This window comes from Choloepus didactylus, chromosome X (assembly GCF_015220235.1).
Source record: "Choloepus didactylus isolate mChoDid1 chromosome X, mChoDid1.pri, whole genome shotgun sequence".
Classification (NCBI taxonomy): domain Eukaryota; kingdom Metazoa; phylum Chordata; class Mammalia; order Pilosa; family Megalonychidae; genus Choloepus; species Choloepus didactylus.
The window spans coordinates 136697612-136720675 of NC_051334.1; the positions used below are offsets into that span (position 1 = coordinate 136697612).

The following is a 23064-nucleotide window of genomic DNA, read 5'->3' on the forward strand; positions in this document are numbered from 1 at the left end:
GTATCAGTCCCTGGGAGTGCTCAAAACCCTGAAACAGGTTCCTGAATACTCTACAGTGATTTGATGATGAATATAAAAAATGAGAATTTACTAAAGCAGAGAACAAATTTAGTTTCATTACCTAAAAACAATTCAAAATTCTGTGACAAATTTAAAGTAGTTTTCAAACACCTTATGTCAAATATCTTCCTTAAGCACTTCTTTAAATTTGAGACTTTAGGATGAATAGCTATATGGGGCAATATATCTTTAGTAACACTTACCTGAATGACTTTCTACCTTTAGGATGAATCACAACTATAAATAAATAATAGCTTTTTGAATAAAATATGCAGATGTTTAGAAAATCAGAATTACTTGAAAAATAGAAATTAAAATTTTTATAAAATAGCTTAAGGTTAACTCAATTATATGCCTTCTACTGAAATTTGCAATATAAAATAATCACAATTTAACCTATTCTATTCTTTATTTTATGTAATGGTTTATCCTACATTTATTGTACACAAAGAATTTATTTTATATAAAGCTGACATCATTTTGTGAATGTATCCTAGGAAATTATTAGTTTTTAAATAAAGCATTACCTACTAAAACTAACATGATGTAAATAGTCTCTTAAAATGACTTACTTTGAGTGTTCTCTTGAAGTTTGACTATTTTTCCACACTAGGGAACACAGACAGAGGCTATCAAATGCTGAAAAAATGGATGCTGTGATGTTGAGCAAGAAGGTAGAGAGAGAGAAAAGAAATCCCAGACTTTAATTTTTTCATTCAACTTTATCCACAGTTTGCATCGGTAATATACATTTAGTGTTCCATTTATTTTTAAGTGCATCAGTAAATCAATTAAGGTAGATCTGGGACCAATACAAACATTTCTGAATCTTTCAAAAATTTCAGTTAGAAAAGCCATTAAACTAGTATTCTGTAAAGGTAATTATTAAACAAATGGTGATGCATTTTCGCTCTTTAGTTCAAATTCTAACATACCCAACATCACTTATTCTTTCTTGTGCCATACAGTAATAAAATTTAAAAGAACTGGCTATCTACTACATTTTTAGGGCCTAATAAAATATTTTAGTTTGATTATTCAATCCTCATTAAATCACAAATCCAATTCAAATAATGATAATCATTCTTAATTCAATAACTGATGAAGTAAATATATAATAACCATAAAACATTTAGAATAAATTTCACATTTAAAAACTATTAAAAGAACTATATCAGAGCCTTGGTGTAATGCTGTCCTTGGGGACTATGTGATGACACTGCCATAGAGGTGGTGTTATCTTTTGGCACTATAATAAATAAGTAAACTGTCATGGCATATACCTCAGATGGATCTATCTTATATGGAAGTTTGCTTGGCAGAACGGAATGCTATGGTCAGGTTCTGGTGTATGTTTTCTTTAAAGTAATGATCAACTGACAAGTAAGTGAAATGCAATAGGAAATGGCCTACAATTTCACTAATATTAAATTATACAAAACAGAAAAATAGTTGTAATATATTTAACATCTAGATTGATTAATAAGTGTAATTCTATAGTATTCTAACTATAAAAGCAGTATGACTGATTGCTCTGGTTTTCAATGGTCACTTTATTTGTAACACTGTCACATTTCTACATTAAAAACTATTTAAGGTATTTAGTTGCCATTCCTTACCTATATTACCTAAGTTTTCATGAGGGATTATGTCAGTGCGGTTTTTTTTTAGATCCAACTGAAAATAATTAGATGAAAATATTTAAAGTGATAATTTTTGAACCTTATTTTTTAAGAAGCTTTAATTCTTTAAATGCTCCAATTAACTCTTGAGGAATGTAAAGAACACACCTGTATTCTAAAGCCAAAATTCAATTATATGGCTTCATGCCAATGGATCAAAAAAAGAAGAGTTGTTCCTAAGCCAACCCCTACTACACCATTTGGCACACTAGTTTTACCTTTTATATATACCCTTTGAAATACCTAGGCCAACAATTTTAATAAGTTGCATTCATGTTAAGAGGTAACAAGTGCAAACAATCACATATTTAATGTGATACTTGCTTGGCTAAAAAACAATTATTAAGGTTCTACTATAGGAATCCAAGTTATTCATGACAGCAGTGTTTTTGAAAAATTCCTGCACTAGAACCAACTACCGTCTCTAAACTGAACAAAGACTTTATTTAACATAGTGTACTTATGAAAATATTTATAGAAAGGTCTGTGTTTAATTCAGCATCAACTTAATTGAGGATCATTTACAGGATCTACAAATGACTAGAATCCAAATAAACACCTATTCTTCAATTTCTGTTCTCTGAATATAGCTAAAGGCAGGATTGATGTGATATTCCTGAAAGTCAAAACATAAATCCAAACTTTGACAGTATTATCAAAATGTCCTCAATAATTAGTACTTCACAAGTTCCCAAAAACCTTAATGTTTTGTGTAACATTTTCAATACAGAAATAAAATACTCTTCAAATAATACATTTTAAAAGACGATTAAATTTTGCAAAATTAAATAGCATAAATAAAGCATATTAACATTTGTTTTTGACAACCTGAACTAAACAATTTAAGAAAAACTGCAATGCCCTAAATAAAAACCCACAAATGTCACAACATGAGGCATATTTAAATCCTCACATATTACTGACAACATAATCTACTAAAATATTTTAATGTTCCATTGATCCTATTAATACATAAAAAGAAATTGCAAAAATGTTTAAGACTATATAAGAGTCATCAATTACACAGGCACTTCACATGTAAACAATCCACAGTACAACTGAAAAATTTTGGCATCAACCTATAATACTAAAAGAATTTATATGAAGCCAGAGTACTACCTTTCCTACTGATTTTTTCTCCTAGGAAACTAAGACAAAAGATTGAAGAAATTGTGCATAAACTAGATGGAGGAGTGTAGTAAAGAACTCAAATATAGAATTGTTTTAAATCAGTAAAAAATGGATTACCTTATTTAGATGTTTACTAGTGTATATAAAAAATTAAACTTAATATTATTAAATTGAAACCACATTTTAAATTTAGTAGCAATCTGCTTTTTGAAAAACAATCAAGATTATCAACTGGACTCAGTAAAAAAAGAATTTGAATGTATCAAAAACTCTTACAAATCAATCCAGCCCACCACCCCCCAAAGTATTTGGGCAATTCAAAACTTAATTTTGATGTTTTACATATGAATTTTAAAACCGTAAGGCTTAATCTAATAAAAGTGTTTTGATTGATAATTCTTATTCATGAAGTTGAAATATTTGAAATCATTTCAAATAAATGAAACTATACACTTATTATTTTTAAATGTTATGTCAAGCCATAGAAAGCTGAGATGCCTTGGTTGCAGGTAATTCAAGAAGAGCCTGAACTGTGACACCAACTTTCACAAGACCTCGTTCTTCCAATATATGATGAGGCAAACAGAGTCTTTCCTGAAAAACAAAACAAAAAAAAAGGTGTTTGAACATTATTTTTTCAATAGCACAAGTAAAACCAAAATTGAGCAAAAGTCCAGTATGAATTAGTAAGTCAGAACCAGGTTTTTAAAACATGGTTTCTGGAAAACGTAAAGTAAAAATTATACAATTCTAAGTTTTCCTAGCTTATACTAAAAAAGGATTATAGAGGATGACCTTGCCTTTTGAAAGCTTGTCCCTCCAATCCTCTCCCGATTTTATACCAAAACTTCTTTCTCTACACAGCAAATGTTCTTAAAAGAATAGTTCTCCACTTCTGCATTTCTCATACTCTATTCAACCACTGATATCCTGCATCTACTCCTAAAGCATGTGGCATCTTCCCACTAAAATAACTCTGGTGAAAAATCACCAATGATTTCTCTCTCATCTTTTTTTTGGTCTTATCAGTTAATGTCTTTCAAAAATTATTTTCATCATTATTTTTTTAATTAGAGAAGTTGTAGATTTACAGAAAAGTCATGTAAAAAATACAGCGTTCCCATATAACCCCCTATTGTTGACATTTGCATTAGTGTGCTACTTCTGTTATAACTGATAAAAGAATATTAAAATAGTACTATAAACTATAGTCCACAGTTCACTTTAAGTATATTTTTCTACGATAGGCCACTCAATTATCAACACCCTGTAATAGTGCCATACATCTATTACATTTAATACAAGAACATTCTTACACTGGTACTATTAACCCCAGTCCATCAACCACAACAGAGTTCACTATGTTACACAGTCCCACGTTTTATCTTCTTACTTTCATTCTAGTAATATATGTGACCACAAACTTTCCTGTTCAACTACATTCACATACATGATTCAGCATTAATTACACTCCCAATAATATGCTGTGATCACAACCATCCATTTCAAAACTTTTACAATCAACCTAAATAGAAATTCTGTACAAATTAAGCATCAGCTCACCATTCTCTACCCCAATCTATGTACTGTTAACCTATATTCTAGATTCTAACTCTATTACTGTGATTATATCAATGAGTTCATACAATATTTGTCCTTTGTGTCTGGCTTATTTCACTCAGCATAATGTCCTCAAGGTTCATCCATGTTGTCACATGAAACAGGACCTCATTCCCTTATACACTTGAATAGTATTTCATCATATGTATATGCATTTTGTTTATCCATTCATTGGTTGATGGACACTTGAGTTGCTTCCATCTTTTGGCAACTGTGAATAATACTGCTTTGGACATCAGTGTGCAAATATCTGAGTCCCTGCTTTCAATTCTTTTGGGTATACACCTAGTAGTGGGATTGCCTGGTATGGTAATTCAATATTCATCTTCGTGAGGAACTGCCAAATTGTTTTCCACAGCAGCTACACCATTACCACCAGTAATGAATGAGTGTTCCTATTTCTCCACATGTTCTCCAAAACTTGTAATTTTCTGTTTCTTAATTGTAGCCATTCTAGTGGATGTGAAACGGTATCTCATTGTGGTTTTGACTTGCAGTTCCCTAATACCTAGCGATGTTGAACATCTTTTCATATACTTAACCATTTGTCCATCCTCTTTAGCGACATGTCTATTAGAGTCTCTTGCCCATTTTAATTGAGTTGTTTCTTTTTGTTGATTTGTAGGATTGCTTTATATATTCTGGCTATTAAACCATTATCAGATATGTGGTTTCCAAATATTTTGTCCCATTGAGTAGGTTGTCTTTTCACTTTTGTGACAATGTTCCTATGAACAAAGGTTTTTTTTTAATTGCGAGGAAGTACCATTTATCTATTTTTACTTTGTTTCTTCTGCATTGGGTGTAGAGTCTAAGAAACCATTGCCTAACAAAAGATCCTGAAGATGCTTCTTTATATTTTCTTCTAGGATTTTATAGTCCTGGCTATTATATTTAGGTCTTTAATCAATTTTGAGTTAATTTTCATATACAGTGTGAGACAGCTGTCCTCTGCAAATGGATATCCAGTTCTCCCTGCACCATTTCTTGAAGAGAAAATTATTTCCCAATTGAGTGGACTGGCAACCTTGTCAAAAATCAATTGGCCAACCCACTACTGTGAGTGTAGACCTATGTGGGTGGAACATTTTGGTTATGTTATTTTAGTTGACACGTGACCACCCTAATTCAAGGTGGGTCTCAAATCACATACTGAAGTCTTTGTAAGGGGATAAAACATACAAAAGTTAAGAGATGAGATTAAGAGAAGCTAAAAGAGAGAAACATCCAGGGAAGTTTAGGGAAAAAGCCACAGACTTGAAGCTGAAGCCAAGAAACCTGGACGAGAAGGACCAGCAGACACTGCCCTGTGCCTTGCTATCTGACAGTGGAGCCCAAGCTTGCAAGTAACCTGTCTTCAGAGAAGCTTGGTGTGTGCAGTGAGTTATACAACTCAGAGTGGAGAAAAATACATTTTAGAAAACCCAATTTTACAATGCGGAGTGGAAAGTTGGTGACAAATGTTCTGCCAATTGGTTAGAAGATGTCTGCATTTACCCAGCTACCATTGCTTCAACTGATGTTTTTTTAATTTTTATTTTGAAATAATTTCAAACAAATAGGACAGTTGCAAAGACAATACAAACCCCATACAGAGAACTCCAACACCCCCCCACCCCCAGATATGTGTATCTACCAATTTTACATTTCGCTACCTTTGCAGTACCTTTCTTTCTCCTTCCTCCCTCCCTCCCTCCCTCCCTTCTTTCCTCTCTCCCTCCACCCCTCTTTATTTCAACTATATCTACTAACTTTCTATCAATTATCTACCCATTTATAATCTTCTGAACATTTGAGAGCAGGTTGCATGTATCATACTCCTTGAAGTCATAACACTTCCATGTACATTTCCTACGAACAAGGATATTCACTTATGTCATTAACTTAACTGCAGTTAATTCAAGAAAATTAATATGGATATAAAGTTTCAATTCTATATTCCAATTTTTCCTTATGCCCCCTGTGAGCTTTTCTCCTCCATTCTTAGATCCCCTCCAGTATCATATATTGCATTGATTGTCATTAACTCTTAATTAACTATTTTTTTAAATTAACTATATCCAAAAAAATTTTTTTAAAGCTATACAATAAAAAAACATTTCAAACCATAACAAAGGAGTAAGAAAAGGCAACTAACCTAAAATAACTACTTTAATTCCAACATGTTCCTACTCTACCCCAAGAAAATAACCTAATATAGCAACATTTCTGTGAACTTGTTCCTACAATACCCATCAGAAATTAACAGACCATAGTCATTCCTGGGCATTCCCAGAACGTTAAATTTACCTATGATAGATTATCTGTTCTTATTAGGTTATCGTTCCCCCTTCATTAATTGCTCTCTATCACTAGTTCCCTTACATTCTACATTATAAATCATTTATTTTAGGAGTGTGTTGTTTAACCTCCAGGTATTTGTGAATTTTCCAAGTCTCTGATGGTTACTGACTTCTAATTATATTCCATTGTGGTCAGAGAATGTACTTTGAATAATTTCAATTTTTTAAAATTTATTGAGGCTTGTTTTATGTCCCAGCATATGTTCTATTCTGGAGAAAGTTCCGTGATCACTAGAGAAGAATGTGTATCCTGGTGATTTGGGATGTGATGTTCCATATATGTCTGTTAAATCCAATTCATTTATCAGATTGTTTAGGTTTTCAATTTCCTTATTGGTCTTCTGTCTGCTTGATCTATCTATAGGAGAGAGTCATGTGTTGAAGTCTCCCACAATTGTGGAAACATCCATTGCATCCTTTAGTTTTGCCAGTGTTTGTCTCATGTATTTTGTGGCACCATGATTAGGTGCAAAAACATTTAAGATTGTTATTTCTTCTTGTTGAAATGTCCCTTTTATTAGTATGCAGTGGCCTTCTATGTCTCTCATAACATTCTTGCATTTAAAGTCCATTTTATCTGAGATTAATACTGCTACTCCTGCTTTCTTTTGGCTGTAGCTTGCATGAAATATTTTTTCCATCCTTTCACTTTCAATTTCTTTGTGTCCCTGTGTCTAAGATGAGTCTCTTGTATGCAACATATTGATAGTTCATAGTTTTTGATCCATTCTGCCAATCTATCTTTTAATTGGTGAGTTTAATCCATTTACATTCAATGTTATTACTGTGAAGGCATTTCTTGAATCAGCCATCCTATCCTTTGGTTTATGTTTGTCAGATATATTTTTTCCCTCTCTCCTTTAATGTCTTTAATGAACCAATATTGAATCTCTTTAGTACTGAACCTTTCTCAATCGCTCTCTCTGTTTTCTTTGTTTCTCTGTCGGTAGGGCTCCCTTTAGTATCTGAAGTAGGGCAGGACTTTTATTAGCAAAATCTCTCAGCATTTGTTTGTCTGTGAAAAATTTAAGCTCTCACTCAAATTTGAAGGAGAGCTCTGCTGGATAAAGTATTCTTGGCTGGAAATTTTTCTCTTTCAGGATTTTAAATACGACATGCCACTGCCTTCTCGCCTCCATGGTGGCCGCTTAGTCACTACCAAGTCTTATGTTGTTTCCTTTGTATGTGGTGACTTGCTTTTCTCTTGCTGCTCTCAGAACTTGCTCCTTCTCTTCAGTATTTCACATCTGATCAGAATATGTCTTGGAGTGGGTTTATTTGGATTTATTCTATTTGGAGTTCGCTGAGCATTTATGCCTTGTGCATTTATACTGTGTAGAAGGTTTGGGAAGTTTTCCCCAACAATCTCTTTGAATACACTTTCTAGACCTTTACCCTTCTCTTCCCTTTCTGGGACACCAATGAGTCTTATATTTGGACGTTTTATTTTATCTATCATATCCCTGAGGTCCACTTTGATTTTTTTGATTTTTTCCCCATTCCTTCTTTTGTTCTTTCATTTTCCATTCTGTGGTCCTCGAGGTCGCTGATTCATTGTTCAGCTTCCACTAGTCTTGTACTATGAGTATCCTGAATCTTTTTAATTTGGTCAACAGTTTCTTTTATTTCCATAAGATCATCTATTTTTTTTACTTACTCTTGCAAGTTCTTCTTTATGCTCTTCTAGGGTCTTCATGCCCTTCATATCCTGTGCCATGCTCTTCTTCATGTCCTTTATATCCTGTGCCATGGTCTCACTGTTCATCTTTAGTTCTTTGATTAATTGCTCCAAGTACTGTGTCTCCTCTGATCTTTTGATTTGGGTGTTTGGGTTTGGGTTATCCGTATCATCTGGTTTTATCACATGCTTTAAAATTTTCTGTTGTTTTTGGCCTTTGCTCTACTTGATAGGGTTCTTTCAGAATATGAAAAACACTGATCTCCAATTTGTCAGATCTACAGCTTGGTGGTGTACACTTTCTCTAACTAACCAGCAGATGGCATCCACAAGTCACCTATTCCCCTAGAGTCAGCTCTCCCCAACTTTGTCTTTGTGGTGTGTGGGGGTGTGATTCTTGTGGGGTCCAATTTGTGGACCAAGTTTGGGTGTTTTGTTGGTGCTGTCTGCCCTGAATGTGGGGCATGTGTCTGAGCAGTTAGGGAGGGAGGGCAGCTTTGACAATCAAACTTCCCAGGTGTTCCTGGAGATTTAAGGCTGTTGCAAGAGTCTAAACCTTCATTTCAGTCTCGCCACAGATTGTCTCTACTGCTGACCCACAAGTCTTTGGTATTGGCGTATGGTCCCTGGGATTTCCAAGTGGTTCCCTCTTCCAAGCCGTGCCCTTCTAGGGCCTCTGCTGAGGGAAGGTTGTGCTACGTCACAAGTGCGCACCATCTCTCAAGGGAAGTTCTGGGCTTCCAGGCCGTGTAGGGGCGTTCCCAGCCTGCTGTAAGGATGGCTGAATGGGGCGTGTTAATTTCCCCCTTCTCGCACAGCTCTGCCTTCCCAGCTCTGGGACAATTAGCTGCGGGTGCACGAAAGGCTATTGTCCACACCTGATGTTGTGGCGTGTATGTGTGTTGCTGGAAACTTCCTGTCACACTGGGATTTTTGGTGTGGCTCCAGCGCTGGGCAGGAGCATTCCCAGCCCGTCGGGAAGATGGCTTCAAGGGGCGTGGTTTTTTCCCCCTTTTGGCTAACCTCTGCCTTCCTCACTCTGAGACAATTAGCAGCAGGTGCACGAAAGGCTATCTTCCACACCAGATACTGAGGCATTCACACAGCCCATTCCTGCCATGCTTCACTGTGCGGTTCTCGCTGCCGTTTCTGCAGCCGCTTTTCGGTTTTTTTTAAAAAGAACTAGTCTGCCTCCAAATGCCAGCCCTCTGTTTCCCCACACCACAGCATGGCTGCTGGATATTTAGCAGGCTCACTCACTCATTTCAGAACGCAGACTCCCGGTTTCACCAAGTTCATGGTCCCTGTGGATTTAGCAGACCTTGTCCAGCTGGTACATTGCTGGAACTGGTATTCTGGGTCACTTTCTGGCTTTTATCTAGTATTTTTCACAGAGGTGTTTTTTTGCCCTGTCTCTCGTAGCCGCCATCTTAGGTTCTCCCTTCAACTGATTTTTAAGAGAGATACCTGCAATGTGGTTTACACTGGGTATGGAAATAGGGAGTAACAAAATCTTTCTGATTTACTTTTCCAAATCTTTGAAGGAGTTAATGTAGAACAGAATGCTCAGGAGAGTGAAAAGGAGAGTCAACTTTCAACAGATGAAAGTGAGAACTCCTCCAAGTCTCCTGGAAATAAACCAAGCAACAAAGTCAAAAGCTACTCCATGGATCTCTTTTCTGCCTCCACCACCCTCCATGCCAGGAGCAGGAGTGGGACCAGGAAAGTCAGGCCTAAAGTTCAATGGTCCTCCACTCCCCCTTCCTATCATGCTGGCTGCCTCCACTTCCTTCTGGACCAACAATAATTCCACCTCTTCCTACCCTATGTCCAGATTCTCTTGATGATGCTGATGCTTTGGGAAGCATGTTATCTCTTGGAACATGAGTGGCTATCATACTGGCTATTACCTGGTTTCAAACAAAATTAAAAAGAAGGAAGATGCTTGCTTTTCAATCAGGAGTAAGTCTACCATCACTATACAAGTAAATCTCACTTTTGTACATATTTTGTGGTTTTCAGAAAACAAATATTTAAATTTGAAATGTTAAAGTTAATGCAATAACAATATTAAAAACATTTTGGTGCCAAAACTAATAGCTAAAAAGTTGATCCCCATCCCCACTAGAGTTTTCTCATGGTGCTGAAGTATGTCATCTCATCACACACTTGCTGACTGGTGTGTGGAGCAAACATATCTTTATAATAAAGAGATCCCTTGAATCAGTAAAAAAAAAAAAAAAAAATTGGTCATAGGTATGAGGGTCTATTTATGAACTCTCAATTCCACTCCATTGGTTGATGTATCTATCCTCCTGCCAGCACCATGCTATTTTGATCACTGTAGCTTTGGAATATGCTTTAATGTCAGGAGTGTGAGTCCTCCAACTTAGCTCTTCTTTTTTTCCAAGATGTTTTTGGCTATTTGAGGCCCATTTCCCTTCCAAATAAATATGGTAATTGGGTTTTCCATTTCTGCAAAGTAAGCTGTTGGAATTTTGATTGTGACTGTGATGAATATTTAAATCACTGTGGGTAGAATTGATACATTAACGATATTTAGTCTTCCAATCCATGAACAAGGTATGTGCTTCCAAGTATTTAGGTCTTCTTTGATTGCTTTTAGCAATCTTTTGCAGTTTTCTGTATACAAGTCCTTTATGTCCTTGGTTAAAGTTATTCCGAGATACTTGTTAATTTGAATTGATATTGTAAATGGAATTTTTTTCTTAATTTCATGCTCAAATTGTTCATTACCAGTGTATAGAAACACCACTCATTTTTGCATGTTGATCTTATACACCACCACTTTGCTGAATTTGTTGATTATTTCTAATAGCTTTGTTGTCCATTTTTCAGGACTTTCTATATATGTAATCATGTCACCGGCAAATAGGAAAGTTTCACCTCTTCCTTTCCAATTTGGGTGCCTTTTATTTCTTTTTCTTGCCTAAGTTCTCTAGCTACAGCTTCTAGCACCATGTTGAATAAGAGCAGTGACAGTGGGCATTCTTGTCCTGTTCCACATCTTAGAGGGAAACTTTCAGTCTTTCACTATTGAGTATGAGGTTAACTATGGTTTTTTCATATGTGCCCTTTATCATGTTGATGAAGTTTCCTTCTCTTCCTGTTTTTCTAGGTGTTTTTATCAAGAAAGGATGTGAATTTTGTCAACTGCCTTTTCTTCTTCAAGTGAGATGATCATGTGCCTTTTTCCCTTTGTACTGTTAATGTGGTGTATTGCATTAATTGATTTTCTTGTGTTGAACCACCATTGCCTACCTGAGATAAATCCCACTTGATCATGATGTATAATTATTTTGATGACCTGTTGGATTAGATTTGCATTTTTTGTTGAGGACTTCTGCATTTATTTTCATAAGAGAAATTAATCTGTAGTTTCTTTTCTTGTAGTATTTTCATCTGGCTTTGGTATTACGGTGATGTTGGCCTCACAGAATGAGTTAGGGAGTGTTCTTTTCTCTTCATTTTTTTAAAGTGCTTGAGAAGATTGGGATTAATTATTCTTGGAGTGATTGGTAGAATTCACCTCTGAAGCCATCTGGTCCTGGTCTTTTTTTTTTGGGGGGGGGGGGGGTTGATGACTGATTCAATCTCTATTTGTACTTGGTCTGCTGAGGTCTTCTATTTCTCTTAGACTCAGGGTTGATTATTTGTGTGTTTCTAGAAATTTGTCCATTTCATCTAGGTTGTCTAATTTGTTGGCATATGGTTGTTCATAGTATTCTCTTATTTTTTCTTATTTTTTCTTATTTATTTCTGTAGGGTCATTAGTAGTGCTCCCTGTTGTTTCTGATTTTATTTATTTGTGTCTTCTATTTGTCTTTGCCAGTATAGCTAAGAGTCAATCTATTTTATTGATCTTTTCATAAAACAACTTTTGCTTTTGCTAATTCGGTTTTTATTCTCAATTCCATTTATTTCTGCTTGAATCTTTGTTATTTCCTTCCTTCTGCTTGCTTTAGGGTTGGTTTGCTGTTCTTTTTCTAGTTCCTCCAGGTATACAGTTAGGTCTTCAATTTTAGCACTCTTTTCTTCTTTAATGTAAGTTTTTTAGGGCTATAAAGTTCCATCTCAGCACTGTCTTCACTGCATCCCATAAGTTTTGGCATGTTGTGTTCTCATTTTCAATCGTCTTAAGATATATACTGATTTCAATGGCAATTTCTTCTTTGGCTCACTGATTGTTTAAGAGAGTGCTATTTAACTTGCATATATCTTTGGATTTTCCAAGTACCTGCCTGTTACTGATTTCAAGCTTCATTCCATTATGGTCAGAGAAGATGCTTTGTATGGTTCAATATTTTTAAAATTATTGAGACTTGTTTTTGACCCAATATGTGGTCTATCCTGCAGAATGGTCCATGTACAGTTGAGTAGAATTTGTATCCTGTTATTCGGCAGTGCAATATTCTGTACATGTCTGTTAGGTCTAGGTCATTTATAACATTATTCAAGTTCTATATTTCCTTATCGATCTTGTGTCTATATATATTGATCTTGTATTCTATCTATTGGTGAGAGTGAGGTATTGAAGTGTCCAAATATTGTAGAGATGTTTAATTCTCTCCTCAGTTTTGCCAGGCTTTCTTTCATGTATTTTGGGGAACTGTGGTTAGATGCATAAATATTTATTACCATTGTTTCCTCTTGGTTGATTATCCCTTCTATTAATATGTAGTGTCCTTTAAATAAAATTTTTTAATAAATTTTTTTAAAAATTGATTTTTTAATTTTTTAAATTTTTTTAAAATTTTTAATTCTGTTAATTTTTAAAATTTTTAAATTAAAAATTAAATTAAATTAAATGTTTTTAATTAAAAAATTAAATTTAATTTAATAATTAAATTACATTTAAAAATTAAATTTAATTTAATAATTAAATTACATTTAAAAATTAAATTAAATTAAATTAATTGGAATTTTTAATTAAAAATTAAAATTAAATTAAATTAAATTAAAATTTTTAAAAAATTTTTTAAATTTTTGAAATTTTTTAAAAAACTAAAAAAGTTTTTTAAATAAAAAACAACAGTTTTTTATTTAAAGCCTATTTTTTTCTGATATCAATTAGTATAGCTATCCCAGTCCATTTTTGGCTACTATTTGCAGGGAGTATCTTTTTCCAACCTTTCACATTCAACCTATATGCGTCTTTGGGTCTAAGGTGAGGCTCTTAAACAATGGATAGTTGGATCATGATTTTTTAATCCATTCTGCCTACCTGCTTTTTTTAAATCAGGAAATATGCTTTTTTTCTTGTTCAATTGTATTCTGATTCTTATATTATTTAAAGAATACAGTTACATATTGAGTATTCAGTACTACTGGGTTTTTGTTTGTTAATCTAGTATACTGCCTTTGTTACAATTAATGGAAACCTATTACATGTTACTATTAACTATATACTTCAGTTTGCACTGATTGTATTTTTCCCCAATACCATCCCATTTTCTACACCTTGCAAAGTTGCCTTTCATTTGTTCTCCTTCATGTGAAAACATTCTTATATTTGTACATTTAATCACAATCATTGACCACTCTAGGTTTCACTAAAAAGTCCCAGACTGTATCTTCTATATTTCCTTCTTGTGTCCTACATGCCCCTAACATTCCTCTTTCAACCATACTCAAAACTCATCTTTGTTCAGTGTACTTACAATATTTTGCTACTATCACACAGTATTTTGCTATCCATTTCTGGATCTATACAAATAATCCTGTTGAACATTTTTACTCCTTCAGCATCAAATGCCCCATCTTTACCCTCTTTCTATCTCCTGCTATCTTTATTTCTACACTCTACTTACTGTGTTTTCAGTACCACTAGGATTTGCATTTACCATTTTATTTACCTGTACTAATAATCTTCATTTCTTCACACTACTCCAAGCCATTCCCTCCTATGTTTTCTTTTAAACCAGCAGAACTCCATTTGTAATTTTTGTAAGTAGGCCTATTATTTTTTACAAACTTTCTCAGTCTATTTTATCTGTGAATATTTTAAATTCTCCCTCAATTTTGAAGGGCAGTTTTGCCACAAAGAATTTTTGTCTGGCATTTTTTCTCTTTCAGTGTGTGCCAGTTTGAATGTATTGTGTCCCCCAAACGCCATTATCTTTGATGTAGTCTTGTGGGGCAGACGTTTTGGTGCTGATTAGATTTGCTTGGAATGTGCCCCACCCAGCTGTGGGTGATGACTCTGATGAGATACTCCCATGGAGGCAAGGCCCCACCCATTCCAGGTGGGCCTTGATCAGTGGAGCCATATAAATGAGCTGACACAAAGAAAAGGAACTCAGTGCATCTGTGAGTGATGTTTTGAAGAGGAGCAAGCTTCCTAGAAAGGAACATACTGGGAGAAAGCCATTTTGAAACCAGAACTTTGGAGCAGACGCCAGCCACGTGCCTTCCCAGCTAACAGAGGTTTTCCGGACACCATTGGCCATCCTCTAGTGAAGGTACCCGATTACTGATGTGTTACCTTGGACACTTTATGGCCTTAAGACTGTAACTGTGTAGCCAAATAAACCCCCTTTTTATAAAAGCCAATCCGTCTCTGGTGTTTTGCATTCCGCAGCATTAGCAAACTAGAACAGATTTTGGTACCAGAGAAGTGGGGTGATTTTGCTGCTGAGTTTGCAAATACCAAACATGTTGGAACGGCTTTTTAAATGGATAAGGGGAAGATTCTGGAAGAACTGTGAGGAGCTTGATAAAAAAGGCCTAAACTGCTTTGAAGAGACTATTTGTGGAAATATGGACTCTAAAGATACTTCTGATGAGGCCTTGAGCAGAAATGATGAATGTGTTGTTGCGAACTGGAAGAAAGGCAATCCTTGTTTTAAAGTGGCAGACAATTTGGGAAAATTGAATCCTGGTGTCAGATGGAAGGAAGAATTTGAAAGCGACAACCTGGAATACTTAGCTGAGGAGATCTCCAGACTACGTGTGGAGGATGTACCCTGGCTTCTCCTTGCAGCTTATAGCAAAATGCGAGCGGAGAGAGATAAACTTAGAACTGAACTCTTGGGTTCAAAGAAACCAGAAGCTGATGGCTTGGAAAATTAAAGGCTTCCAGGGGGTGGAATCCCAGAAGCTACAGCCCAACGTGAGGATGTTACCAAACATGGAACCCAGCCGCCATTTCAGTACAAGCTAAGAATGGAGATGGAATTATCCAGAAAGGATTTGTGGAAAGTCCTATTGTCTGACGACTTTGACCCCTGTATGCTTCATGCGAAGCCAATAAAATTTTTGCGAGATCTTTACAGACAGAGCCGTTGCCAGTCTGGACTGGAGGAGACAGACAATGAACAAACTGAAGGAAAAATTTCTTCAAAGACAGAGCCATGGAGGTTGACGTCTGGAGTCAAGAGGTCTCGGGCAGGGAGAGCAGAGCAGCCCACACACATGGAAAGGGTGAGTTTGCCCCAGAGGTCAAGGGTGGGCATTCCACCTCGATGTTCTGGAAGAGTTTTGCTCCCCCAGGTCCCAAAGAGGGTTGAGCACATTCCCAGGAAATTGGGGAGAGCCTGGCTGCCACCACACTGTTCTGAAGGGGTTGAGCGTGTGCCCCAGAGATGGAAGGGAATCCGGGTGCTTCCCCGATGTTTGAAGAGGGTGGGGCCGAGATGGTGGTCTCCCCAATGTGTGGATATGTTGGAGCACTCAACCAAGCATTTGGAGAGGAAAGAGCTGCCACAAAGGCCCTTAGGAAGGGTTAGGTTCCCACTCTCTCAAGCCCCAAGGATGCAACGTTGTTCTGTAAATGACTCTCAGACTGAAATCTAATGGAGTTTGTCCTGTGGGTTTTAGGAACTGTTTTGGTCCTGTTAACCCTGTTTACCTTACTGTTTCTCCTTATGGCAGTGGGAATGTTTATCCTATGAATGCCCCTCCTTTGTATATTGCAAGCATATAACTTGTTCTAAGTCCACAGATCCAAAGCTAAAGGAGAATTATGCCTTAGGACCCACCAGGCCTGTAATTGATTTTGATACGATCTTGTACTTAACTTTTGTTACTGAAATGATTTAAGTTTTTGTGATATTGTGATGGAATGAATGCATTTTGTATTTGGAAAGATAGTGTCATTTTGGGGTCCAGGGGGTGGAATGTGCCAGTTTGAATGTATTGTGTCCTCCAAACGCCATTATCTTTGATGTATTCTTGTGGGGCAGACGTTTTGGTGCTGATTAGATTTGCTTGGAATGTGCCCCACCCAGCTGTGGGTGATGACTCTGATGAGATATTCCCAGGGAGGCATGGCCCCACCCATTCAGGGTGGGCCTTGATCAGTGGAGCCATATAAATGAGCTGACTCAAAGAGAAGGAACTCAGTGCAGCTGTGAGTGACGTTTTGAAGAGGAGCAAGCTTGCTAGAAAGGAACATCCTGGGAGAAAGCCATTTTGAAACCAGAACTTTGGAGCAGATGCCAGCCACGTGCCTTCCCAGCTAACAGAGGTTTTCCGGACGCCACTGGCCATCCTCCAGTGAAGGTACTCGATTACTGATGTGTTACCTTGGACACTTTATGGCCTTAAGACTGTAACTGTGTAGCCAAATAAACCCCCTTTTTATAAAAGCCAATCCATCTCTGGTGTTTTGCATTCTGCAGCATTAGCAAACTAGAACACAGTGCCTTAAATATATCCTACCACTGCCTTTTTGCCTCCATGGTTACTGATGAGAAATCAGCACTGTCTTATTGAGGTTCCCTTGATTATGATGAATTGCTTTTCTCTTGCTGTTTTCAGAATTCTATCTTTAGCACTGATATTCTGATTAGGTATGTGTCTCGTACTAGGCCTATTAGGATTTATTCTGTTTGAGTAAGTTGCACTTCATGGACATGTATATTTATTTCTTTCATAAGAGTTGAGAAATTTTTCATATTATTTACTCAAATAGTCTTTCTGCCCCCCTTTTCCTTCTCTTCTCCTTCTGGGACACCCATGTCACATATGCTTGTGCATTTTGTGCTGTCATGCAAATCCCTAAAACACTGCTCAATTTTTTTCTATTATTTTCCCTATCTGTTCTGCCTGTATGATTTTGATTGTCCTATCTTCTAGTTCACTTATTTTTCCTTTTGCCTGTTCAAATATGATATTTGCTCTAGTATATTCTTAATCTCTACTATCATGCCTTACATCCTCACAATTTTTGTCATGTTTGTTTTTACACTATCAAATCCTTCTTGATGCTCACACATTGTCTTCTTTATATCTTTTATCTCTTTATGCATATTTTCCTTCATCTCCTGGAATGGTGTTAGGAAAATTGAACATGTTTGATCAGTTATTCCAACTTCTAAGTCTCCTCTGAAGTTTTAATTTGTTACACTGGCTGAGTCATATCTTCCTGGTTTTTAGTATAGCTTGTAATCTTTTGCTGAGTCTAGACATCTGATTACCCTGAGGAGTTAACTCTGAAGGTCCATTTCTCCCTCTTGTGTCCATGTTTTTATTGTTGATTGACTTTGTGTTATGGCTTTTCCCTGATGCTTGGTCTAACTTATTGTAAACCTTTAGTGTAGTCCGTGTTTAACTGTTCAGATTTTCTCAGCTCTTCTTCATCTGATTCTTGCCCTGGGTACGTGCTTCAATTTTTAAGACTGAACATTTTGGGCACTGTCTCACCTTCAGGAGAGAGCCTCCTTTCCTCTATTCCTTCTCCAGGAATCTTAATCTGTTCTGTTTGTTTTTGTGAATTCTCTTCTCTCCAGCTGCTACGATTTGCTTAAATTCTCTCCTTCACTCAGTGCCCCATTTTTCTTATACTTTTCAGTTCTGGGACCCATCCTATCTTATAGCAGTTCTCTTTACCTTCCCCTTTTTTTCTGTGAGGCTTTTCTGCCTCCAGTTCCTTCCTTGTTAAGGCATCCTGCTCTGGGAACCAGATGGGGAATTGAGAGTTCTGAAACGTCATAAGTATCAAAAAGTTTTGCATGCTGCCTCGGCATCCATCTTACTTTGGCTAAGCCACTTGTCTCAACACTGACATTTGGCCTAATAAATAAGGAGCTTTCCAGCCCTTCAGCATAAACTCCCCCAGAATCCAAACCCCATCTGAGGTCACCAACCACACCAAACACACACCTCACCCAAAACCAACAGCTGGTCCCAAGTGATAAGCAAACCATCTTCACTGTCCTCAGACCGCTGTCCCTTTCCCTTCCCATGCGTGTTTTCTCAAACTAACCAATCTATGACTGCCACAAGAAATCCACTAACCTCCACCCCTGGACCACAGTAAAGGCACAAACCCATGGCTCCCTCTTGCTCTGCTTGTGTACTTTCCACCTGCTGGTTGAGCCACCCAAGCTGACTGTATTTCTCATCAACCCCTCATGGTATACCCCTTCTCTGGAAACTGTAAGTAACAAACTATCTTTACTAAGGAATTATGGCCTTGTTTTCCCATTGTGTCACACCATGACCTCTTTCGGACTCAAATTTAAAATCCAACTTAGCTAATTCCAAACAAGAAATAAACCCTCACCTCTATGGCCAACTGATTTTTCACAAGTGTTCCAAGTCCACTCAGTGGGGAAAGAATAGTTTCTTCAGCAAATGGTGCTGAGAAAACAGGATATCCATAAGCAAAAGAATGAGGGTGAACTCCTACCTCACACCACATGCAAAAATTAACTCAAAATGCATCAATGACCTAAATATAAGAACCAAAACTATAAAAATCCTAGAAGAAAATATAGGGAAGCATCTTCAGGAGCTTGTGTTAAGCAATGGTTTTTCAGACTACTACAAAGGTATGAGCAACTAAAGAAAAATAGATACAGGGGACTTCATCAAAATTAAAAACATTTGTGCATCAAAGGACTTCATCATGAAAGTAAAAAGACAACCTATCAAATGGTAGGAAATGTTTGGAAACCACATATCTGATAATGGTTTAATACCCAGAACATATAAAGAAATCCTACAACTTAACAACAAAAAGACAAAACCTGATTTAAAAATAGGAAAAAGATTTGAATAGACATTTCTCCAAAGAAGTTATATGAGTGGCCAATAAGCACCTGAAAAGATGCTCAAGATCATTAGCCATTAGGGAAATGCCAATCAAAACCATGAGACTCCATTTCACACCCATTAGAAAGGCTACTATTTCTTAAAAATGTAAAATAACAAGTGTTGGAGAGGATTTGAAAAAAAGGGAACACTCATTCCTTATTGGTGGGAATAAGCCACTGTAGAAAACAGTTTTAATTTCCTCAAAAACTTAAGTATAGAATTGCCATATGAAATGGCAATCAACAGTTAGGAGGTATACACCAGAAAGCATTGAAAGCAGGGACTTGAACAGATATCTGCAAACCAATGTTCATAATGACAACATTATTCACAATTGTCAAAACATAAAAGCAACCCAATTGTCCACCAACCAATGAATGGATCAACAAAATGTGGTATATATATACACACGCAAGCACGTGCACAATGGAATATTATTCAGCCATAAAAAGGAATGAAGTTCTGATACGTGCAACAACATGAATGATCCTAAAGACATCATGTTGGGTGGAATAAGCCGGATACAAAAGGATAAATATTGTATGATCTCACTGATACTAAATAATTAGAATAAGTAAATTCATAGAGTCAGAAACTGTATAAACACAGGTTACCAAGGGCAGGGTAGGGGTGAGGAATGAGGGGTTATTGCTTAAGGTGGAAAAATATTCCATGTTCATGGATAGGAAGACTAAATGTCATTAAGATGTCAATTCTACCCAAACTCATCTACAGATTCAATGCAATCCCAATCAAAATTCCAACAACCTACTTTGCAGACTTGGAAAAGCTAGTTATCAAATTTATTTGGAAAGGGAAGATGCCTCGAATTGCTAAAGACACTCTAAAAAAGAAAAACAAAGTGGGAGGACTTACACTCCCTGACTTTGAAGCTTATTATAAAGCCACAGTTGCCAAAACAGCATGGTACTGGCACAAAGATAGACATATAGATCAATGGAATCGAATTGAGAATTCAGAGATAGACCCTCAGATCTATGGCCGACTGATCTTTGATAAGGCCCCCAAAGTCACTGAACTGAGTCATAATGGTCTTTTTAACAAATGGGGCTGGGAGAGTTGGATATCCATATCCAAAAGAATGAAAGAGGACCCCTACCTCACCCCCTACACAAAAATTAACTCAAAATGGACCAAAGATCTCAATATAAAAGAAAGTACCATAAAACTCCTAGAAGATAATGTAGGAAAACATCTTCAAGACCTTGTATTACGCGGCCACTTCCTAGACTTTACACCCAAAGCACAAGCAACAAAAGAGAAAATAGATAAATGGGAACTCCTCAAGCTTAGAAGTTTCTGCACCTCAAAGGAATTTCTCAAAAAGGTAAAAAGGCAGCCAACTCAATGGGAAAAAATTTTTGGAAACCATGTATCTGACAAAAGACTGATATCTTGCATATACAAAGAAATCCTACAACTCAATGACAATAGTACAGACAGCCCAATTATAAAATGGGCAAAAGATATGAAAAGACAGTTCTCTGAAGAGGAAATACAAATGGCCAAGAAACACATGAAAAAATGTTCAGCTTCACTAGCTATTAGAGAAATGCAAATTAAGACCACAATGAGATACCATCTAACACCGGTTAGAATGGCTGCCATTAAACAAACAGGAAACTACAAATGCTGGAGGGGATGTGGAGAAATTGGAACTCTTATTCATTGTTGGTGGGACTGTATAATGGTTCAGCCACTCTGGAAGTCAGTCTGGCAGTTCCTTAGAAAACTAGATATAGAGCTACCATTCGATCCAGCGATTGCACTTCTCGGTATGTACCCGGAAGATCGGAAAGCAGTGACACGAACAGATATCTGCACGCCAATGTTCATAGCAGCATTATTCACAATTGCCAAGAGATGGAAACAACCCAAATGTCCTTCAACAGATGAGTGGATAAATAAAATGTGGTATATACACACGATGGAATACTACGCAGCAGTAAGAAGGAACGATCTCGTGAAACATATGACAACATGGATGAACCTTGAAGACATAATGCTGAGCGAAATAAGCCAGGCACAAAAAGAGAAATATTATATGCTACCACTAATGTGAACTTTGAAAAATGTAAAACAAATGGTTTATAATGTAGAATGTAGGGGAACGAGCAGTAGAGAGCAATTAAGGAAGGGGGAACAATAATCCAAGAAGAACAGATAAGCTATTTAACGTTCTGGGGATGCCCAGAAATGACTATGGTCTGTTAATTTCTGATGGATATAGTAGGAACAAGTTCACAGAAATGTTGCTATATTATGTAACTTTCTTGGGGTAAAGTAGGAACATGTTGGAAGTTAAGCAGTTATCTTAGGTTAGTTGTCTTTTTCTTACTCCCTTGTTATGGTCTCTTTGAAATGTTCTTTTATTGTATGTTTGTTTTCTTTTTAACTTTTTTTTTCATACAGTTGATTTAAAAAAGAAGGGAAAGTTAAAAAAAAAAAAGAAAAACAAGGAAAAAAAAAAAAAAGATGTAGTGCCCCCTTGAGGAGCCTGTGGAGAATGCAGGGGTATTTGCCTACCCTACCTCCATGGTTGCTAACATGACCACAGACATAGGGGACTGGTGGTTTGATGGGTTGAGCCCTCTACCACAGGTTTTACCCTTGGGAAGACGGTTGCTGCAAAGGAGAGGCTAGGCCTCCCTATAATTGTGCCTAAGAGCCTCCTCCCGAATGCCTCTTTGTTGCTCAGATGTGGCCCTCTCTCTCTGGCTAAGCCAACTTGAAAGGTGAAATCACTGCCCTCCCCGCTACGTGGGATCAGACACCCAGGGGAGTGAATCTCCCTGGCAACGTGGAATACGACTCCCGGGGAGGAATGTAGACCTGGCATCGTGGGACGGAGAACATCATCTTGACCAAAAGGGGGATGTGAAAGGAAATGAAATAAGCTTCAGTGGCAGAGAGATTCCAAAAGGAGCCGAGAGGTCACTCTGTTGGGCACTCTTATGCACACTTTAGACAACCCTTTTTAGGTTCTAAAGAATTGGGGTAGCTGGTGGTGGATACCTGAAACTATCAAACTACAACCCAGAACCCATGAATCTCGAAGACAGTTGTATAAAAATGTAGCTTATGAGGGGTGACAATGGGATTGGGAAAGCCATAAGGACCACACTCCACTTTGTCTAGTTTAGGGATGGATGATTAGAAAAATAGGGGAAGGAAACAAACAGACAAAGGTACCCAGTGTTCTTTTTTACTTCAATTGCTCTTTTTCACTCTAATTATTATTCTTGTTATTTTTGTGTGTGTGCTAATGAAGGTGTCAGGGATTGATTTGGGTGATGAATGTACCACTATGTAATGGTACTGTAAACAATCGAAAGTACGATTTGTTTTGTATGACTGCGTGGTATGTGAATATATCTCAATGAAATGAAGATTAAAAAAAAAAAAAAAAAAAACTAAATGTAAGAGCTAAAACCATAAAACTCTTAGATGACAACATAAGTGCAAATCT

At 36.7% G+C, this 23064-nt stretch overlaps 1 protein-coding gene and 1 pseudogene across 4 annotated transcripts in view; one reads left to right on the forward strand and one right to left on the reverse strand.

Moving 5' to 3' along the window:
* Positions 1–763: 763 nt before the first annotated feature.
* LRCH2 (leucine rich repeats and calponin homology domain containing 2) overlaps positions 764–23064 on the reverse strand; it is a 177520-nt gene continuing 155219 nt past the window's right edge. For 3 of the 4 annotated variants that reach the window (XM_037822273.1, XM_037822272.1, XM_037822271.1), the window contains one exon: positions 764–3467. In XM_037822273.1, the coding sequence (XP_037678201.1) occupies positions 3348–3467 (120 nt within the window). In that variant the 3' untranslated portion in view covers positions 764–3347. The remainder of the gene's footprint in view (positions 3468–23064) is intronic. The other variant, XM_037822274.1, reaches the window with a different exon arrangement.
* LOC119523270 lies at positions 3586–10479 on the forward strand (annotated as a pseudogene).